The sequence below is a fragment of the Balaenoptera acutorostrata genome, chromosome 20, assembly GCF_949987535.1.
Source record: "Balaenoptera acutorostrata chromosome 20, mBalAcu1.1, whole genome shotgun sequence".
Classification (NCBI taxonomy): domain Eukaryota; kingdom Metazoa; phylum Chordata; class Mammalia; order Artiodactyla; family Balaenopteridae; genus Balaenoptera; species Balaenoptera acutorostrata.
The window spans coordinates 53,456,545-53,477,381 of record NC_080083.1 but is presented as its reverse complement, the minus strand read 5'-3'; the positions used below and the strand labels follow the sequence as shown (position 1 = coordinate 53,477,381).

Genomic DNA, 20,837 nt, shown 5'->3' with positions numbered 1-20,837 from the left:
AGCCTCCGGGAATGGTCCCCATGCTTCCCGTAAAGACACTTATGCACGAAGGGGGCAGGGCATGGAGCCCAGAGGGATCCGCTGGCAATAAAGGCAGATGCGCATGAGGGCCGGGCAAGGACACGTGGCCGGGGGCCGCTCTCTAAAGCACAGGTAAGTGCACAGTTTCATTTCAAAGTTGCACAGGATAAGACTTGCCCAGTGACCCTGGGACTTTGCTCTGCTGCTCAGCAGGAACCTGCCTGGGTCCTTGCATGTCTGGAGAACCCATCATGGGAAGCCCGGCTGTCCTCCTCGCCGTGGCTCTGGCCACCCTCCTGGTTCCAGCGTCAGGGGCACCCATCCGCGGGCAGGGGTCCCGGAACAAGCTGCTCCTGGTGAGCTTCGATGGTTTCCGCTGGAACTATGACCAGGACGTGCACACCCCCAACCTGGACGCCATGGCGCTCGATGGGGTGAAGGCTCGCTACATGACTCCGGCCTTTGTCACCATGACCAGCCCCTGCCACTTCACCCTGGTCACTGGTGAGTGTTGACCTCAGGTGGGGCTTGGGGGTGGGGGGAGAGCTGAGAAACCAGGGAACCAACAAAGGGAACCGAGCACACGCGTGGAGCCCTGACCCATGGGGCTCATGGTGCCGGAGACCAAGGAAAGACCAAGGAGGGAACACTGTCACTGGGCAGACATGGCACGGCCAAGGGGGTGGTCAGCAACCCTTACCGTTGGTGGCAACGGATAGAAGGCAGATAAAAACACCTGGGTGTCTCAGTTTAAACGGTGATCGCAGCCAGGGTGGCAACCTGGGAGGGCTTCTGGTGGAGGTGAGGGTGGCCAGGACTCAGAAAGGCAGGAGAGACGAGCCTGAGGCTCTTTCCACTGCTCACCCCTCTCAGCCACCCTCGAACCCGCTATTGCTCTGTTTAGGCTAAAAGCCTAAAATCCAGGTGTCACAGGGCCACACTCCCTCCGGAGGCGGTAAGGAAGGATCCTTCCTGCCTCTCCCAGCTTCTGGTGGCCCAGGCGTTCCTCGGCTTGGGGCCACAGCTCTCCAATCCCTGCCCCCTTGTCACATGGCCATCTCCCCTCTATGTATCTCTCCTCTTCTTATAAGGACACCTGTCACTGGGTTTAGGGCCCACCCTGATCCAGAATGCCCTCATCTTAACAAAACCAGTTACATCTGCAAAGACCTTATTTCCAAACAAGGTCACAGTTGGAGGCTCTGGGTGGACACAACTTCTGGGCACGTCATTCGGTACAGACGGCTTATTCTCACACCAGCATTCCCATGCCCACAGCCCCTTCCACGCACAAACGGGGGCACCTGGTGCTCCCTTTTGCATGTCACCTCCTTACTTAACATGTCACAATGGGGATGTGGAGAAAGGAGGCGAACTCTTCACCACCCTGCCTTTTCCACCTTCTGAACTCACACACAGGCATTGCCCACAAAAAAATAAATTGTAAAACCTGCCTCCTCTTGGTTCATTTATCTTCCTGCCTGGGATTCTATTTCATGGCTGGGCCATAATTTATTTAACTAGTTCCCTCCTGATAGCCAGCCAGGTTGCTCCCAACCTTTTGCTAAGACCAACGAGGCTGCAAACGATATCCCGGCACGTGTGTATTTGCGCCTTTGTGCGCGTTTAGCTGCAGGGTAAGCTGCTCAAAGTGGAAGCAGAATCTCTGAGTCAGAGCATGTGGCTGTGACGGCCCAGCCCGGCTCCCATGGCGGCGTGTGCTTCCCTGCTGCCCTGGCTGTTTCCTGCCCTCCCGCCACTTCCTCTACACGCCCACCCACCCCACAGGCAAATACATCGAGAACCACGGGGTGGTTCACAACATGTTCTACAACACGAGCAGCAAGGTGAAGCTGCCCTACCACGCCACACTGGGCATCCAGAGGTGGTGGGACAACGGCAGCCTGCCCATCTGGATCACGGCCCAAAGGCAGGTAATGCTGCACCCACACCCACTCGGACAGACGGGGGAAGTGGGAGGGGGACCCAGCCAACGAGGCCATGACCATGTGACATCCATGGCAGGCCCAGTACCCGCCCTGGGAGTCCGACACTCCCGGCACAGAGGGGTGTTGAGTGCGGTCCCACGGGATGTGGGAGCCCATGAGGACCCCCCAGCAGCTACACAGCCTGCCCAGTCCTCCCTGGAGCCCTGGGACCCAGAGGGGTTGTTCCATCCTCCCGACCGGAGGGAAAACTGGACTTCGGTACTAGTGGGAAGGGGACCGCGGCGAAAATAATGTGACTCCACAAAAAGGCAGGTAACAATGAAATGGCTTCGTACTGTTCCCCTCCCGCATGCCTCTCAGGGCCGGGCAGCTAATTCTAAAGAGGTGGGTCATCCTAGTGAAAAGCCCAGGACCCCAGCATCTTGCAGTGTTCTGGGCTTCCTGGCAACAAACTCAAATGAATGTTTTTCAAGGTGAGCCCAGAATAAACTTCAGAGGCTACACCCACCTCATAGGCAAGGCATCCACTCATATCTGAGTCCCCTCGCTCTGGAAGGAGCTACCAGACACCAGGCTGACTTGCAAAAAGCGTGGCCAAGAACTTGGCATCTCGAGGAAGAATGGCCAGAGGGAGTAGCCAGGCAGACGGGGCATGCATGGACAGATGGTTGTGAGGACAGATGGATCTGTAAATAAAACAGCAATCGGTTTATGGAAAGACAGACGGATGGCCAGGTTGAAGGCTAGAAGGGCAGGTCATGGGCGGTGTGTGGAGGGGCCGATGGACACACGGCTGGACGAGAGTACAGCAGGCAGAAGCCGGGGTGCAGGCCGGAAGGGGAGGGCTCTTGGGGCAGCACTGTGACCTAGGGCCACAGTGTCGATGAGGACGCAGCGTATCTGGGATACTTTTATATCTACTATCTCATCAGTGCTGAGTCCACTAGGCACCTGCTCTCTCCTCTATAAAATCAGTATCAGCCTTAATAACATAAGAGCTATGAAAGGCCTTTCAGAAAATACAAAGTCCCGTGCCTGCAGTTAGGAGCAGGGATGGGTGAGTGGGCAGAGCAAGGGCAGGCGGTGAGGGCAGAAGCGTCAGCAGTTCATGACAGGCAGGGGACAAGTGGGAGGAGGCCCGTGGCACTGACACCGCCTTCCCCGGCAGGGCCTAAAGACCGGCTCCTTCTTCTACCCGGGTGGGAATGTCACCTACCAAGGCGAGGCCGTGACGCTGAGCCGGAAGGAAGGCGTCCTGCACAACTACAAGGACGAGGTGGAATGGAGGGCCAACATCGACACTGTGATGAAGTGGTTCACAGACGAGGGCCTGGACCTGGTCACCCTCTACTTTGGGGAGCCAGACTCCACGGGCCACAAGTATGGCCCCGAGTCCCAGCAGAGGAAGGAGATGGTAATTCAGGTGGACAGGACCGTGGGCTACCTCCGGGACAGCATCAGGAACAGCGGCCTGGAGAGCAGCCTCAACCTGATCATCGTGTCCGACCACGGCATGAGCACCATCAACAAGACAGCCAGCGACCTGGTGGAGTTCCACAAGATCGCCAACTTCACCTTCAAAGACATTGAGTTCGAGCTCCTAGACTACGGACCCAACGGGATGCTGCTCCCCAAGGAAGGAAGGCTGGAGAAGGTATACGAGGTCCTCAAGGACGCCCACCCCAGACTCCACGTCTACAAGAAGGAGCTCTTCCCCAAGTCCTTCCACTACGCCAACCACCCCAGGGTCACCCCCCTGCTTATGTACAGTGACCTCGGCTATGTCATCCATGGGGTGAGTTCCTGGGGGTGCAGGTGCTTCCCTGGGCTGCTGGGTCTCTTGCCAGTTCTGTAAAAAGCACCCCCTGTTTCTAGCCAGACCCTAATTTGAGGAGTGTCAGCCACCAAAGGGACACACGTGCACTGTGTAACAGGAGTGGGGGGTGGGTGTACGTGCATTGCATACCTGTGTGTACGTGTGTGCATACGTGTGCACGCATATATGTGTGTGTGCACATGTGTATAGGGTAAAGTGCGGAGAGATTAAGCTGTAAAAGTGACACGAAAGAGGTGAAAGCAAAGAGCCCAGGGAGGCTGAGTGGGAAGCAAGACACAGAGCAGGGGAGGAAATCTGGAAAAGGAAGTACTGATGTTTGGGGCGCCCAGCGATGGAAAGGAGCCCAGCGAGCATCCTTGGGCTGAAGCTCCACCCCATTTACTTGGGGGTCTCCATTCATGTCACCGGGTCTTCGCTAAGGCTCCTTCTTTAGGCCACTGATCTTTGGGGGCTGAGAATTCAGAGAAACTGAAGCTCAGAATCCTTCCCACCCCACCCCCCGACTTTGAACTCCTTCCAGGGGTCCTCTGCCAATGCAGGGCCGTGCAGAGGGTGCTGGTGGAGAGGGTGGGGTGGGCTGGGAGGGCCAGCAAGCACTCACTCGGGACCCTCACTTCCCGCAGAGACTGAGCGTGCAGTTCAACAACGGGGAGCACGGCTTCGACAACAGTATCATGGACATGAAGACCATCTTCCGGGCCGTGGGCCCCAGCTTCAAGAGGGGCCTGGAGGTGGAGCCCTTTGAGAGCATCCACGTGTACGAGCTCATGTGCAGAGTGCTGGGCATTGTGCCCGAGGCCAATGACGGGCTCCTCAGCACCCTGCTGCCCACGCTCCAGGAGGCCGGCGACGGGGTCTTCAGCACCCCGCTGACCACGACCCCCTCAGGTGCACCCCTGCCCTCCACCTGCACCCATTGCGCCTCCAGGCAGTTGCAAGTGATGTGTGCTTGCACAGCTCTGACCAGGGTGCCCAGCCTGCCACTAGGTGTCGTCTTCTCTTTCCCTGTCCCTGGCTCCTGGGAACTTCTCGAGTCCCTGACATTCCCACGGCACCTGACATACTACAGTGCACTTTGTGCATCTTGGCTGCGCAGGCGGGAGAGCAGGTGGATGTGAGCAGCCTTGTTTAAGATGGGGAGGCTGAGGGCCAGAGGAGCTGGCAGTTTGCCCACGAGACAGGCCTTCCAGGTGAAGTCCACCTCCAGGTTCCACGGCCACATGAGGGCTCCTTTCTTCCTAGAGTCTTCCTCTGCCAGCCTCCCACACACACACCCTCACCCCAACCCTGACCCATCTCAGGGGCAAAGGTCACCTGTGAGCTGGCAAGGTGGCAGCCCCCGTGGGTGCCTGGCTGCAGGTGGGCAGGCCCCACCGGGCAGGGGCTGTGAGGGGTCACACTGAAATGAGCCAGGAAGCCAATGCAGCTGGGGCAGGAGAACAAGGCTGGGGGGCGGGGGGGGGGTGCTGGTGATGAAACCAGGGCGCTTGTGGGGGCAGCCTCGTGGCATCTCGCCCGCCATTAAGCAGTCGGGGTGAGGGACATGCTCCCATTTCCCTCATTCACTGGCTCCTCTGACTTTCCTTAGGGTCTGCCCTCCTGCCAAGCAGCTGGCCCCCCTTGGTGACAGGACTGCTGGTGGCTGCATTTCTCCTGGTCAAGGTCGCATAATGCCCACTGCTGAAGGTCAGAGGCCCAGGAGGTAGAGGGGAGGGTGGGACCATGCTCCCTGCAACTCCAGCTGACGCCCCCGCCCTGTCAGCCCTCGGGCGCCCAGGCAGCCCCTGCCAGCCTCTCTGCTCTAGACTCGGAGCAGGTCTTTCTAAAGCAGACAGCCCAGACGGAACTTCCCCGGCCCCTTCCCTCCTGCCTGCAATGTCTCTGTTATCCCTGGGAGCGAGGGAAGCCACAGTGGGTCAGGTTTGGGAGGAGGACTGCAGGGCAGTGTTCCTGGAATACGCGGGAAGCCAGCTCGGAGGACTCAGCTTGCTGCTGACTGACAGCCCCTGGCCAAAGCAGAAGCGGGTCACTCGTTCTTTCTAAAACTATGCAGCGGGAGTCTGCTTGGTGTTAGGCTCTGGCCTGGGCTCTGGGGACACACAGTGAACCCTGGAGTTGGTAATTTAGGGGCCAGGGAGGGCAGATAGTACGAAGAGAACAAATACATACCCAATAATGGCAGAGAGCAGGCCATAGAGAGGGTGGGGGAGAGGGGACTGCTGTTTAGGTCACCTGGCCTCGCCTGGAAGAGCCTCTGCGGTGGGGGGGAGATTTGGGATGAGGCCTGAATGATGAGGACCAACTGGCCACACCAAGCCCCAGGGGACGAGATTCCAGGCAGGGAAGAGCAAGAGAGAGGCCCTGCGGTGGGACTTGCTCCTGTGCTTCTGGGAAAGAAAGGAAGCCAGTGTGCTCAGTGGCTGGTACACAAGCATGGGTACGCGATGGGCTTCCATGGGAAGGCCCTGGGGGAGCCCCCAGCTGAGGTCACACAGGGACATGCCGTGGTCTGACATGAATGATTAAATGGTACACTAACTGCCAGGCAGGAGCACGGGAACAAGAGCAGGTACGGCCAGTGAGGGGGTCACTCAGGGGTCCAAGCAGGACATCTCAGTGGCAGGGTGGAGATGGGCCAAAATGGACAGACTCAAGATACCTTTAAGGGTATACCTGACCTCCAAGGTTTATGGATAGATTGTGGAGGATGGAGGGTAAAGAGAATGGAGAGATGAAGGCTGAGTCTGAGGTTCGGGGCCTGAGCTGCCCAATGAAGGACAGAGCCACTTACGGAGATGTGAGGAGGCTAGAGTCATTCTGCACCCCCATGCCCCACCTTCACCCACCCTGTGCCCTCCCAGGTCCAGCTGAGGGTCAGGAATTCCCACAGGGGCCCTCCTCAGACTCTGCCCATCAAGGGTGCCTCTGTGCTCCACCCTGCCCAGCCGAATTCCCTCTATCCCTCCCTCCGGGCACGTCTGCTTCATCTCCTCCACCAGACCCGCCTTTCCCCTGCCCCATCCCTTCTTCCCAACCCAACACACACCTGTTCTTCCAGGTCCACCTCTTCCAGGAAGCCTCCAGAAGCTGGCCACAGGGCCTGAGCCTGCTCCTGCTGTGCTGGTCCACTGGACACGGATGGGCCTGTCTCCTCCGTAGACCTGGGACCTTGCCTCCCTGACCCTACAGCCCCAGCCCATGCTTGGCCATGATGGTGCTGGCACTACGACCTGCCCAGGTTAGACCTCCAGAGGCACAGGTCCACTCACCGGTCCATGGCTCCCAGACTCGCAGGACGCCCCCACTCCTTCCCTCCCCCTCCCTCTCCTTCTCACCCCCCTCTTCTGCCACCCCACTTCCTCTCACCACAGAACGGTCCCATGGGGGTGCCAACATCTGTGGCCACGGGGGCGGGGGTGTGTCGGGAGCCCGCTTGGGAAGGCGCTGCAGGCCTGGTGGCTGTCGAGCTATAGGACCAAACCCTCAGATGCTCGGACCTCAACCTCCAACTCCGATGGGCGGCGAAGAGGCTCTGCCTGGAGCTCCCAGTCCCAAGTCCACGTGCCTCCAGCCCAGGGGCCATCTCCATCTGGGCTGACCAGGTCCTGCACCCAGGCCACCGGGAGGGTACCGCCAGGCAGAAAGCATGGATGGGAATAAAGGACCGGGCTGGTCGTTACTAAAACGCAGTGACCAATGTGGGTGTGACCTTTTATTCTAAAGCCTGCTGGTTTCTTACAGCCTTCCCACTTGGATCCAGTGTATAATAAACTCCTAATTCCTTAGGAGGCTGACAAACACAGGGGAACCCACGCATTCTTGTTGGGGATGGGCCCTAGAGGGACAGCCAGCAAGAGGTGGTAAAGGGTGGGCTCCCTGTTAAAAAGGAAAGGGGGGATGAGAACTGACAGGGAACCAGAATCTCTATGCCACATTGTTCAGCAAAAAACAAAACACTGCAAATGGTAGAATGCCACTGGGGCAGGGAGAAAGGGGGGATAAGTCTAGACATAAGACATGTCCGTGGAGAAGTTTCAAGAAAGGGTGAGCATTGACTGGCTCCAGAGAGGGGACCTGGGTGGCCAGGCCAGGAGCAGGGAAGACACTGTCCGCCACCTAGTGCCTTGGACACTGTCAGTACTGAGCCACTTCAAGGACTGTGCATTCACAACTACTTTCAAGAGCATAGACTTTGGAGTCAGACCAACTCCTGCTCCAGTCTGTCCCCACCCACAAGCTGTGGCCTTAGGGGGGTAGCTTACCTCCCCCAACCTCAGTTTCCTCATCTGAAAAAAATGGGATGATAAGGAGGTGCCTGCCTCCCTGAGATTACCCCAGGATGAAGCACCGCGGCAGGTGCTTCATAGATGGTAGCCATGGGAATGACTAAAACCCTACTGTGGGAGGTGCTGAACTTGTCAAATTCAGCTCTTTTTCTTTTTCTTTTTAATAAATTTATTTATTTATTTTTGGCTGCTTTAGGTCTTCGTTGCTGCTTGCGGGCTTTCTCTAGTTGTGGCGAGCGGGGGCTACTCTTTGTTGCGGTGCACAGGCTTCTTACTGAGGTGGCTTCTCTTGCTGTGGAGCACGGGCTCTAGGTGCGCGGGCTCAGTAGTTGTGGCTCGCGGACTCCAGAGCGCAGGCTCAGTAGTTGTGGCGCATGGGCTTAGTTGCTCCGCGGCGTGTGGGATGTTCCCGGACCAGCTTTCGAACCCATGTCCTCTGCATTGGCAGGCAGATTCTTAACCACTGCGCCACCAGAGATGTCCCAAATTCAGCTCTTAAACAAATAAATCCAGCTGTAACAATGGGAGACACATTCTTTGAAGGACAGGTTTGTCAGGATCTGCCTATTCCTCACCTATGAATCCTCCCGCTCCCTTCCCCGGGCCTCTTGCTTCTACCTGCCGCTTGAGCTTCATCTCCACCTGCAGGATCCATCCATCCCAACCTGCCCTCCATAGCTGCCTAGCCACCAGCCTGGAGCTGGAGTCCTGCCTGACCGGAAAGGCCCTGCGGCTCCCTGGCCCTGCCTCCCATAGTTGTCCTGGAAGGACTACCCCGCCCCCACTGCCTGCAGCCATACCAGGATACCCAGACCCTCCTGCCTGCCCGCACGACCTTCTGACTCCGGACAGGCCCAAATCAGGCTGGAGGAGACCGGTGGGTTATCCCTATACATCCACATCCACGGAGCAGTGAGTGTTCACAGGTGCCGGCATAACAACCACGACCCCCGGGTTTCCAAGAGACACCCAACCTTTAACTGAGAGCCCATGATTATCATGGTCAGCCTACCCTACTTTCCAGGGACGGGCCAACAGATACACTGAGAATCACTCTTGATTGGCTCTTTCAAACAGAAAAGAGAAAGAGAGAGAGAAAAGAGAGAAAAATAATCTGGTCTGTCCCACATTAAGTATTCTGCTAGTACAGATGTCTGGCGTCACCAGAGCACCCCCAAAAAAAGTTCAGGCGTTGACTGACCTACTGAATAAGCTTCCTGCATCGGGAACACAGGAGCTAAGGCGGGCAGTGAGCTGTGGGCTGTTTCCCATCTGTGCAGCTGGGGGTGGACCGGGGGCGGGGGCACTGCCCTGAGCAGCATGGCGGGTTCAAACCAGCTCCTGAACTCCAACACTCACTAACTCAACACTCTGCAGCCCTGGGCAAGTTCTCACATCTGGGCCTCAGTTTCCTCACCTGTAAAATCAGGACCAATAGCAGTGCCTGTCTCATGGGGTGGGCCTGATGACTGAGTTAATATTTGCAAACTGGGCTTCCCTGGTGGCACAGTGGTTAAGAATCTGCCTGCCAATGCAAGGGACACGGATTAGAGCCCTGGTCCGGGAAGATCCCACATGCCACGAAACAACTAAGCCCGTGCGCCTCAACTACTGAGCCTGCGCTCTAGAGCCTGCGAGCCACAACTACTGAGGCCCACGTGCCACAACTACTGAAGCCCGTGCGCCTAGAGCCCATGCTCCGCAACAAGAGAAGCCACCGCAGTGAGAAGCCTGCGCACCGCAACAAAGAGTAGCCCCCGCTCGCCGCAACTAGAGAAAGCCCGCGCACGGCAACGAAGACCCAACACAGCCAAAAATAAATAAATACATTTATTAAAAAAAAAATATTTGCAAGCTGCTTAGAACAGGGCCTGGCCCACGGAAGGCCTACATGTTTTAGGAGTTATGAAGAGACAGGGTATCATGTAGTGAGAAAGTAACAACGGCTCCCTTTTCATCTCCAAGCCTTCTTGTTTCTCTAGCAGAAAGTTTCTGGTTGGTGATACTAAATCTTAAACACCTCCCTCTGTAGCATAGAGAGAGGACCCAGGCTCAGAGCTCTGGCGGGCAACTGTATAAGGGTGGAATGTTACAACCCTGTTGTATTTGCATTATATTTGTTTTTATGATCACCTTCAGCCTGGATGAGTGCTACTGATTTTCCATTTGAGTCTGTTATTTTAAATTTTTTCCTTTTAAAAGTAACTTAAGTAAAAAAGAATGAGTTGATTTAAAGAAAAATGTTGACTGGTGGACATAACAAAACGTATAAATAATAAAGGAGGTTATCCAGAAGCAGACCTGCTGGAGGTTGCCAACGATCCTCCTGCCTCCCCTCCCTCCCCACAGTGTGGCCAGCCCAGGACACTTCTGGAGGGCAGCACTCGGCCTCTCTATGGCCGATGTCCAAAGATTCCCCCTCCCAGCCCCTCCACAGAAATACACTGTATTTCAAACATGCCCTGCACCCTTCTCGGCTACCTATCAGAGGAGTTCAGGACACCACAGAAAACTAATGTTGCAGTTTGCTGCACAAAGTTCATTTTACTATCAGTCCAACTAAAAAAGTCTGGAGAAAACCCCAGCTGAAACAAAGCCATGCACTGCATTCTGGAGCCCCATGGAGATGACTGGGGGCTCACACATCATCCACACACAACTGCCTGTCAGCTCAGAGCCTTTGTTGAATTTGGCCAGTGCAACTGCTGGCAGTAATGGATGAAACATCTGAGTAAAGACTGGGTAGTTCATGCTTGGCTGGGTGTATGATTGGGACACTGAAAGCCCCCTTTGTCAAGAAGCCCCATTCTTTAGAGCCAGCTCTGCACGCTGTCACCAGGAGGCAGTACTCTTGGGCTCCTCAACACCCCTTGAAGCCTTTCTCAAGCAGCTTCTGAAGTAGAGAGCAATTCAGAACCTCCTGTTCCTCCAGCTTCTCCTTCTCCTCCTCTGAAATAGCTGCACTCCTCCTCAGACCAGCCTTGGGGAAGTGGTCAAGCAGTATTTATGTTTCCTCTAGTTTTAGATAGAGCCCCAAGCAAAATACTGGACGTTCAGAGAAAACTAGAACTTTCTACACTAGATTTGTTTTAGGATCCCATGAGGGAAGGGATCATGTAGCCCCATGCTTAGCACAAGGGCCACCATGGATCAGTGGTTCTCAAATTGGTAGGTCTGGAAGTGGGCCTGAGAATGTACATTTCTCACTAGTTCCCAGGTGATTCTGATGCTGCTGCCCCGGCACCACATTTGAGAATCTTTGCACTGGACAAAGGTTATGGATGAAAGAAAAGAAAAGAAAGAGGGAGGGAGGGAGGGAGAAAGGAAGAGAAAGAAGGAAAGAAAGAAAGGAAGGGAGGGAGAGAGAGAGAAAGAGAAAGAAGGAAAGAAGGGAGGGAGGGAGGGAGGGAGGGAGGAAGAAAAATGGCCTAGACCAACCTCCTCGAGTTAAACAGGATAAGAAGGTGGCGTCACCCACCAGTTGGCTCTGGACAAAGGTGGGAGGGGAGCACGGCTATATCCAAGTTCAATCCTGGTAGGCTTGGCCAGCCTCTTCCCGAAAAGGCTCTACTTGCTGGCAAAGAAGTCTGTGCTTTCCGGAACCCAGCGAGCTGCTCCCCTCTCCACTGAAGAGAAGCCTCCCTTCAGCCCTTCCCAGTCTTTTCATTTGTCCTGGGACCCAACAGGAGCACCTGCGGGTCTTAAAACCCGACAACTGCTTGCGACGCATTCCGGCGACCTTTAGAACGCGCGGGTTCATCTCCCCTGAGCAGGAGCCTAAGCGCCGAAGCCTTCCTGCGCCTTCACGCCTCACAGCAACAAGCGCTTTGCGCACCCGAGTCGCTGGGAGGCGAGACGGCAGAAATCCTTCGGCCCCCGCCCCAGGCCTGCAGAGCTCCCGAGTCAGGTCGCTGGGTCCCCCAAGCAAGCAGGGTCACCAAGGAGGGCAGCGCGTCCAGACCCCAGCCTGGGCGCCTCATCCGACGCCTCCCAACCCCCCACCCCCGCCGCGGGACCATCTGTTGCCATGGTTACCCGCCGCATTCCCTGCAGCCTGAGCCGGAGTTTCACCTCGGCAGGCAGAGGACCGCTGAGTCCGCTTGAGCTGGGGACTCAAGCAGGACGGGACGCGAACCTCACGCGCCGCATACGCACGCTGTACACTGTCACACGCGAACCGCACACGCCGCGCACTCATCTCACCCGCACTCGGCACGTCCTACATCCCACCCCACACACACCACATACACACAAAACACACGCCACACGCACGCACACTCCACACGTGTTGCGCACACTGCATGCACCCCGCGCTCTGCACCACCTCACTCCACACCCAGCCACACACAGCATAAATACACGTACACACACACACACACACACACACACACACACACACACACACACACACACACTACTCGGGACCTGGACGCCGGAGGATACCAGCCCTAAACAGGCGCCCCCCGCTGGCCCCGCGCCCACTTCTACCTCCGAAGGCACAGCCCGCAGCCGGGTAGAACCCTTGCCCGCGCACGCGCAGCAAACTGGTGCGCCCGTCCCTTTTGTGATCGGCGGGCAGCGGATTCCCTGGCCCCCTCTGCAGCTCGACTTTGAAGGTCACCTCAGGGACGGGGCAGCACCCTGGGGCGCGTACCCCCAGGCTGGACGGTCAGCGCGGTGGCCCCGGACCCCCCACTCCTCATCCCGCCCGGAAGCGCCCTGACCCCGCATCTCCAGCGGGCCAGCCCGAGGGTGTCCGGGTCGGACCGCCCGGGGGCGCGCTTCCAGGGAGAGCTTGCCAGGGGCTGAGCCTGGGGGACCCCACCACCACCACCATCACAGGGACGCCGCCTCCGAACCCCATCGCACCTCCGGAGGTTGCCCCTCCATCCCACAAGGCAGAAGGAAGCTGGAGGTGGTGAATCTCCCAGGAGGGGAGAGACCCAGGCCACTCACATAACCCCAGTGCCAAGAAGGCAAGTCGCTAAGGCCCGGAATCTTTTCCATCCGGATGAGAATTTAATCTGGTCAAGTTTTTGTTTTGCTTTTGGTGATAAATCACTGAAACTTTCGGCTTAAATCTCCAAAGAATTTCAAAAAGTGGAGCGACATAGCTCTAACAAAACTATCCCATTACCATGAATAAATTTTATATGAACAAGTTTTCTCATAGTCTACACCAATAAAAATGAAAAACAGGGTCGGAATTGATTCTGAACCACATGTCAGATAATAAGTGATATTCATCCAATGACACATGAACCATTTGAAAACACAGCCCCAACTATCTCGTTAAGAGATGCAGTCCAACAAAAATTTAACTTTTATATGTATATCATAAATATATACCACAATTTTAGTATATTTTTGTTGGTTTGAGGAGTTGATTAATTGTATAAATCACTCAAGCCAGAGAAACTTTTTTTAAGAGTCTTAGAATCACAGGAAATAAAATATTTTAAATTTACATTACATACATGTTTTTGTTGCAGAGACCTATGCTTGAGTGGTTAGTGAATTAATTTCAAACGTAAAAATGCTTTTATCAAAATAAAATTCAGTGGAAGAAGTGAAAGGTGGAGGAGAAAAGAACCAAGAAGAATCTGCCCATGTCTTTGGTATCGCGAGGCCACATTGCTACCTAAATTACATTTCGTTGGATATATTTAAAAGAATTGCCCAAGGAAAACTGGAGGCAGATGCATTTAGAAAAAGAAAGTTTTCTTGCAAAGAGTGCAGAAGAGGCAGACTTTAAAAGGACTGTCTCACCAAATCCAAAAAGCCATCAAGTATTTAAAGGGGGAAAAAAAATCACGAGAGAACTAAGGTCACCAAATTTACACTCATCTGTCCTGGGTGGGTCAGCAGCCACTTTCTGCTGCGATCATGCTAATCCTACAGGTCAGGACACGTGACAGGAAGAGCAAAGGTCGGGGCTAAAATTCTTGTTATCGAATAGATTCAAAGTTCACAGGAAATAGGCAGGGTTGGATCATTTAGAGACTGCGATTTATGTTTATCTCAAGGTGCAAAGTGGTTTGCTGGGTTAGTTTGGGTTTTTTTGGTTTTTGTTTTATTTGGCTGCGTTGAGTCTTTGTTGCTGCGCACGGGCTTTCTCTAGTTGCGGCGAGTGGGGGCTGCTCTTCGTTGAGGTGCGCGGGCTTCAGTAGTTGTGGCCACGCGGGGTCAGTAGCTGTGGCTCGTGGGCTCTAGAGCGCAGGCTCAGTAGTTGTGGCGCACGGGCTTAGTTGCTCCGCAGCATGTGGGATCTTCCCACACCAGGGCTCGAACCCGCGTCCCCTGCATTGGCAGGTGGATTCTTAACCACTGCACCACCAGGGGAGCCCCGGTTGGTTTGTTTTTAGCGGAGGAACGTGACTTGCTCAATGACCTTGGAAGCAGGACAAAATGTCAGATTTTGCTTCTCCAGAGTGAGGAACCATTTTATTTTTGAGTCGAAGTTTACAATACACTGGAAATCACATCGTTTGCAACCTTGTAAACCTCATGATGAAAAACAATAGATATCAACCTGAAAAGGTACCAAAGTTGCATGATTTTTCCAAATTCTTTTAGGAGTTATGTGGACAAAGCAGCTTGAAGGCCATTGACCTAGTTCAACTCCCTTCTGGACAGACTTGTCCACTGTTACACAGAGTGCTGGTAAAATGCAAGGGAAGCTGGGCAAATGACCAAGGAGCACAAGGAAAGACACTCAATGTCACCATCTTCAAGAAAATGCAAATTAAAACCACAGTGAGATGCCACTTCACCCCATAAAATGACTATAATTTTTTTAAAAAAAGGAAAATAAGTGTTAGTGAGGATATAGAAAAGTTGGAACCCTCATATATTGCTGGTGGGAATGTAAAATGGTGCAGCCGCTGTGGAAAACAGTTTAGTGGTTCCTCAAGAAGTTAAATATAGAATTACCAAAGGACCCAGCAATTCCACTCCTAGGTATATACCCAAAAGAATTAAAAACAAGTGTTCAGGGGCTTCCCTGGTGGCACAGTGGTTGGGAATCTGCCTGCCAATGCAGGGGACACGGGTTCGAGCCCTGGTCTGGGAAGATCCCACATGCCACGGAGCAACTGGGCCCGTGAGCCACAATTACTGAGCCTGCGCGTCTGGAGCCTGTGCTCCGCAACAAGAGAGGCCGCGATGGTGAGAGGCCCGTGCACCGCGATGAAGAGTGGTCCCCACTTGCCACAACAAGAGAAAGCCCTCGCACAGAAACGAAGACCCAACACAGTCATAAATAAATAAATAAATAAATAAAAGAACGTGAATTTCTAAAAAAAAAAAAAAACAAGTGTTCAAACAAAAACTTGTACACAAATGTTCATAGCAGCATTCTTGACAGTCGCCAAAAGGTGGAAACAGCTCAAAAGTCCATCAACAGAAGAATGGAAAAATGAAATGGGATGTATCCATACAGTGAAGTAGTATTCAGCCATAAAAAGGAGTGAAGCACTTACACACGTTACAACACAGATGAACCTTGAAAACATGCTAAGTGAAAGAAGCCAGACACAAAAGGTCACATATTGTATGATTCCGTTTATATGAAATGTCCAGAATAGGCACATCCTTGGAGACAGAAGGCAGTTAGTGGTTGCCAGCGGCTGAGGGGAGGGAGAAACAGGGGGTGACTGCTTCATGAATACAGGTTTCCTTTTGGGGTGATGAAAATGTTCTGGAACTAAATAGTGGTGATGGTTGCACGACACTGTGAATGTACTAAATGCCACTGATTTATACACTTAAGATAGTTTAAATGATATGCTTTAAGTTACATGAATTTTAGAAAAAAAAAACAGGTTCTGGGGCCCCACAAAAAAAAAAAGCAGGGAGACTGCATAGTGGCCGTGTTTCAGGCCACGAAACACGGGGGACCCAGTTTGCTTAGCCCGCTTCCAACAAAGCTGTCCCGGTCCTCTGCTTAGCTGATAAATGCTGCTGCGGGGACCCACAGGGGAGCCAGGAGGAGCAGCTTGGGTTGTCCCCGCTCTGAGGAGGTCAACCCAACTCCCACCAGAACCTGGCTGGAGCCCCAATGCCTCCATGAGAGAAACTCAGGGAAGGTGGACGAGGACACTCCAGGGAGCACCTGGAAACTCCTCCTCAAGGCTGCTCTGGGCTCCAGTTGCAGGGTATCAGCCAAGTCCCGGGGAATTGATTCCTGGTGGCTCAATGTGGAAAATGACATTTTTCAATCATCAGATTCAAGTCATCAGCAGATTGTTTTTGTTTTTTTAAACAGAGCACACCTTAACAGGCACCTCCCACCCTCTTAATAAAAAGTTAAGGTTGATGTATTCCACATCTGGAATTAATTAGGGAAGTGGTTCTTTTAACCGGCAGTTCCTTGGGAGAAACTCATTCTGGAGAACAAATGCAAGAGCCAACGTTTTTGGACAAACCACGCCATAGAGAAAACCCCTCTGGAAGTCCAGTGTTTTACATGGAAACTTCTGCTAAACAAACAGGTCAGGGGCAGCGGCACATAATTTGTAAATGTCCAGCCCAGGGAACAGGAAAGACCCAGTGTCTGTCCAGAACGGTCATCCCTCCCCAGCTGCACACTCCCTACGGGAGGATCCTCCCGGAAAAGGCTGTGGCTGTTCAGTTCTTACTATGGCTACTCTTAAGACTTTATTAGAAAATTAACATTTTCTGTTTATGTCATTTTCACCAAAGGTTTGCTTTTCTCATGCGAAACATGGGTAAATAAATTCTGCAAAGAAACTCAAAGGACCAATAAGCAAGCATAGGGAAGGATGTTCATCCTTTCTAAAGAGCCAACAGCAGAGGGATGCTATTTGGACCTAATAATTGCTTTTTAAGATAAAACACAAAGGCAGGTTCCCACCACCACTCACCCAGATGGGAAGCAACTGTCATCACCCACCTTTTCACTCTTTCTGTGGTTCTGCTCCGCCACCAGTTTTGCCACAAATTATGTATGAGACCCTGTGCAAATCATCACACCTGTGTGCCCAGTTTCCTCTGTTAAAATGGGGTTCTGTGTGGTTTTTGCACTTTATTTTTTATTTTTCAGCTGCACTGTGTCTTCATTGCTGCAGGCGGGCTTTCTCTAGTTGCAGTGAGCGGGGGCTACTCTTTGTTGCGGTGCGCGAGCTTCTCATTGCGGTGGCTTCTCTTGTTGCGGAGCATGGGCTCTAGGCATGCGGGCTTCAGTAGTTGTGGCACGCAGGCTCAGTAGTTGTGGCCCACGGCTTAGTTGCTCCGCAGCATGTGGGATCTTCCCAGACCAGGGCTCGAACCCGTGTCCCCTGCATTGGCAGGCGGATTCTTAACCACTGCACCACCAGGGAAGTCCTTTTTGCACTTTAGGGAGTGCAAGTTACATAGACTGAGCAGGGCCTCACTGTCCTGTTATTCTGACCACAAAGGCCAACGTGATGCCAAAAGCATTTCCGTATTTTTAAAAATTATTTATTTATTTATTTATTTATTTTATTTATTTTTGGCTGCATTGGGTACGTGGGATCTTTCGTTGAGGCATGTGGGCTCTTCGTTGCAGAAGCGGGCTTCTCTTGAGCTGTGGCGTGCGGGTTTTTCTCTTCTCTAGTTGTGGCACGCAGGCTCCAGGGTGCGTGGGCTCTGTAGTTGTGGCGCGCGGGCCTAGTTTCCCCGCGGCACGTGGGATCTTAGTTCCCTGACCAGGGATCGAACCCGCGTCCCCTGCATGGTAAGGCGGACTCTTTACCACTGGACCACCAGGGAAGTCCCAGCATTTCTGTATTTTGTATCTTCAACTGTATCTTGAAGTTACCAACCAATACGCGCTCTTTCATCCACAGAGACAATCCAGCTACCTGCTGTGTGGGTTTTCTGTGGCAGCTCTAACAAAGTACCACAAACTGGATGGCTTCAAACAATCCAGACTTCTGGAGGTCAGAAGTCTGACATCCAGGTGTTGGCTGGGCCGGGCTCCCTCCGAAGGCTCTGGGGGAGAATGCTCCCTTGCCTCTTCCAATTCCTGGTGGCTGCCAGCATTTTTTGGCTTGTGGCCACTCACTCCAGTCTCTGCCTCCGTCACCACGTGGGCTTCCCTTCTATCTGTGTCTCTACTCTTCTGTGTCTTATAAGGACACTTGCCATCGGATTTAGGGCCCACTCTGTTCATCCAGGACGATCTCATCTCCAGATCCTTAATGACATCTGCAAATACCCTTTTTCCATAAAAGCTCACATTCAGAGGTACTGAGGGCTAGGACTTAGAACACATCTTTTTGGAGGCTGCCAATCAACCCACTACACCTGCTTACTTTATACATCTAACAACTTTGCCATGGGAGTGATTAGGTATTGTTATCCAGATGGATTACCAACCCATTAATAGGGGTAGAGCTACACCTGGAACCCAGTGCCCCTAAAACCCCAGCCAGAGGTCAGCTGGAATGCCCAGCAGGAACCTGAAACAGGTGAAGGGGCTGGTTTATTTCATAACATGAAACAAATCCTCTGGGCTTTTTGCCCACACACCTACCCCATTTGTATGTTCAATAAGCAGGAATAGTCCTCTTTCCCCAAGACATGGAGACCTCTCCAGCTGTTTTTTATTTTCCACTTTTTTTTTTAATAAATTTATTTATTTATTCATTTATTTAATTTTTGGCTGCATTGGGTCTTTGCTGCTGCACGCAGGCTTTCTCTAGTTGCAGTGAGCGGGGACTACTCTTTGTAGTGGGGCGCAGGCTTCTCATTGTGGTGGCTTCTCTTGTTGCAGAGCACAGGCTCTAGGCGCGCGGGCTTCAGTAGTTGTGGCACACGGGCTTCAGTAGTTGTGGCTCGCGGGCTCTAGAGCGCAGGCTCAGTAGTTGTGGCACACGGGCTTAGTTGCTCCACGGCATGTGGGATCCTCCCAGACCAGGGCTCGAACCCATGTCCCTTGCATTGGCAGGCGGATTCTCAACCACTGCGCCACTAGGGAAGCCCTATTTTCCACTTTTGATAGAGACACAGGTAATGGAAATATTTTGCTTTTTTCTCAACTCAACCTTGAGAAAGACAACAGCATAAGCACAATAATATACAGCAGTCAACCTCTGGTCTCACTGTCTGGATGACACTGTCCCAGGGTCAAGAGCAGCTCCTATCTGCTCTGCGGTGGCTGACGTGCAGGACGGCAGCCCAGTGTGGCCAGATCTCCCTGGTTTTCACAAGAAACTTGACAGTGGATGTTCTTGGGGGGTGAAATCTCCCCATTATTAAATGTTGACAATTAATTCAACATATTTAAAAGCCCGTTTGGTATTTGTACGCCCGTGTTCACAGCAGCACCATCTCTAAAGTCAAGGGGTGGAAGCAACCCAAGTGTCCATCGATGGATGAATGGATAAACAAAATGTGGTCTACCCATACAATGGAATATTATTCATCCATAAAAAGGCAGGAAATTCTGACACCTACTACAATGTGGATGAACCTTGCGGACATGATGCTCAGTGAAATCAGCCAGTCACAAAAGGACAAATATTCTGATTGCGTTCATGTGAGGGACCTGAAGCAGTCAGATTCACAGAGACAGACAGTAGATGGTGGGTGCCAGGGGCTGGGAAAGATGGATAGGGAGTTAGTGTTTAATGGGCAGAGTTTCAGTTTGGGAGATGAAAACATTCCAGAGATGGATGGCGGTGATGGTTGCACAATGATGTGAATGTACTTAATGCCATGGAATCGTCCACTTAAAAATGGTTAAAAGGGTAAATTTTATGTTATGTATAACAATTTACAATTTAAATGTACAATTTAAAAAATGTTTAAAAGACCCAGCTTGGACCCAGCATGGGCCACACATCACATCTGGATGCCAAATGAAGCCCACTGACTGCCAGTCTGGGGGTTGAGCAAAGTTTCTTGATGGCAGCAAGCCTTATTCCCAGGTGTTTCCCCAGCACCCAGCCCACGACCTGTCTGTCCCCTAGTAGGTTTAAAATGTGTCATTTGATGTTTTGGTTTTTCAATGCAATGTCAGTAATATACACAATACAAAGGAACAGTATACACGGAGAATTGTGTGAGCCTTTACACACACACACACACACGCCTGCACAGAGGGGTGGGTTGGTAAGGAGGTGCATGCAGGGTACCTAACGCCATCCACTCAGCTCCATGAAGAAGGCTACCTGTGGTGATCTGGATGTTAAAACGTTTCCCTCGAATTACATAAAAACATTTTATTTCGCAGTGGAATGAGAAAGAATGTTGAGGGATACACAAAGCCAATGAACTAATTGGGAGGATGTGGAAAGTAACCAAGTCATCCCAAAGTGGCTGTGGGAAAAGGCTTCAGCATTTTCAAGTTTAAATTGCAAAGCCAGCTGGAGGCAGATGGGAGAGGCTTCTCTGTACAGGAAAAGGAACAGGCAAAATGCCCAGTCGGATACATTTTTTTCAAGATCTTCAGCCTGAAACACAAGGTGCTTAAAAAGTCTGCCTTTGACACCCGAGACCTGGCCAGCCCAGCCTAGAACAAGGACAGCAAAGACTTTGGAGAAGGGAAGTAAGAGGTGTCCCTGTTGTCACCCAGGCTTCCCTCCCTTCAGTTCTGTAAACACACCTGTGGGGGCAACAAGCATGGACAAGGACCAACAAACACAATCAATGTATCTCTTGCTCCAAAACTGGATCCTTTACATTTATCATGAATCCTCCTAGGCCACCAATCTCTCCTTCTCCCCATCCTCACCTTCAAAATGCAGACATAACCTC

At 52.7% G+C, this 20,837-nt stretch overlaps 1 protein-coding gene across 1 annotated transcript in view; it reads left to right on the top strand.

Annotated features, from left to right (window-relative positions):
- The first annotated feature begins 272 nt into the window (after positions 1-272).
- The window catches only part of ENPP7 (ectonucleotide pyrophosphatase/phosphodiesterase 7), a 45,155-nt gene continuing 24,590 nt past the window's right edge, over positions 273-20,837 (top strand). The window contains exons 1-4 of the mRNA XM_057535194.1: positions 273-525; positions 1,810-1,955; positions 3,139-3,765; positions 4,431-4,745. Of these exons, the coding sequence (XP_057391177.1) occupies positions 273-525; positions 1,810-1,955; positions 3,139-3,765; positions 4,431-4,745 (1,341 nt within the window). The remainder of the gene's footprint in view (positions 526-1,809; positions 1,956-3,138; positions 3,766-4,430; positions 4,746-20,837) is intronic.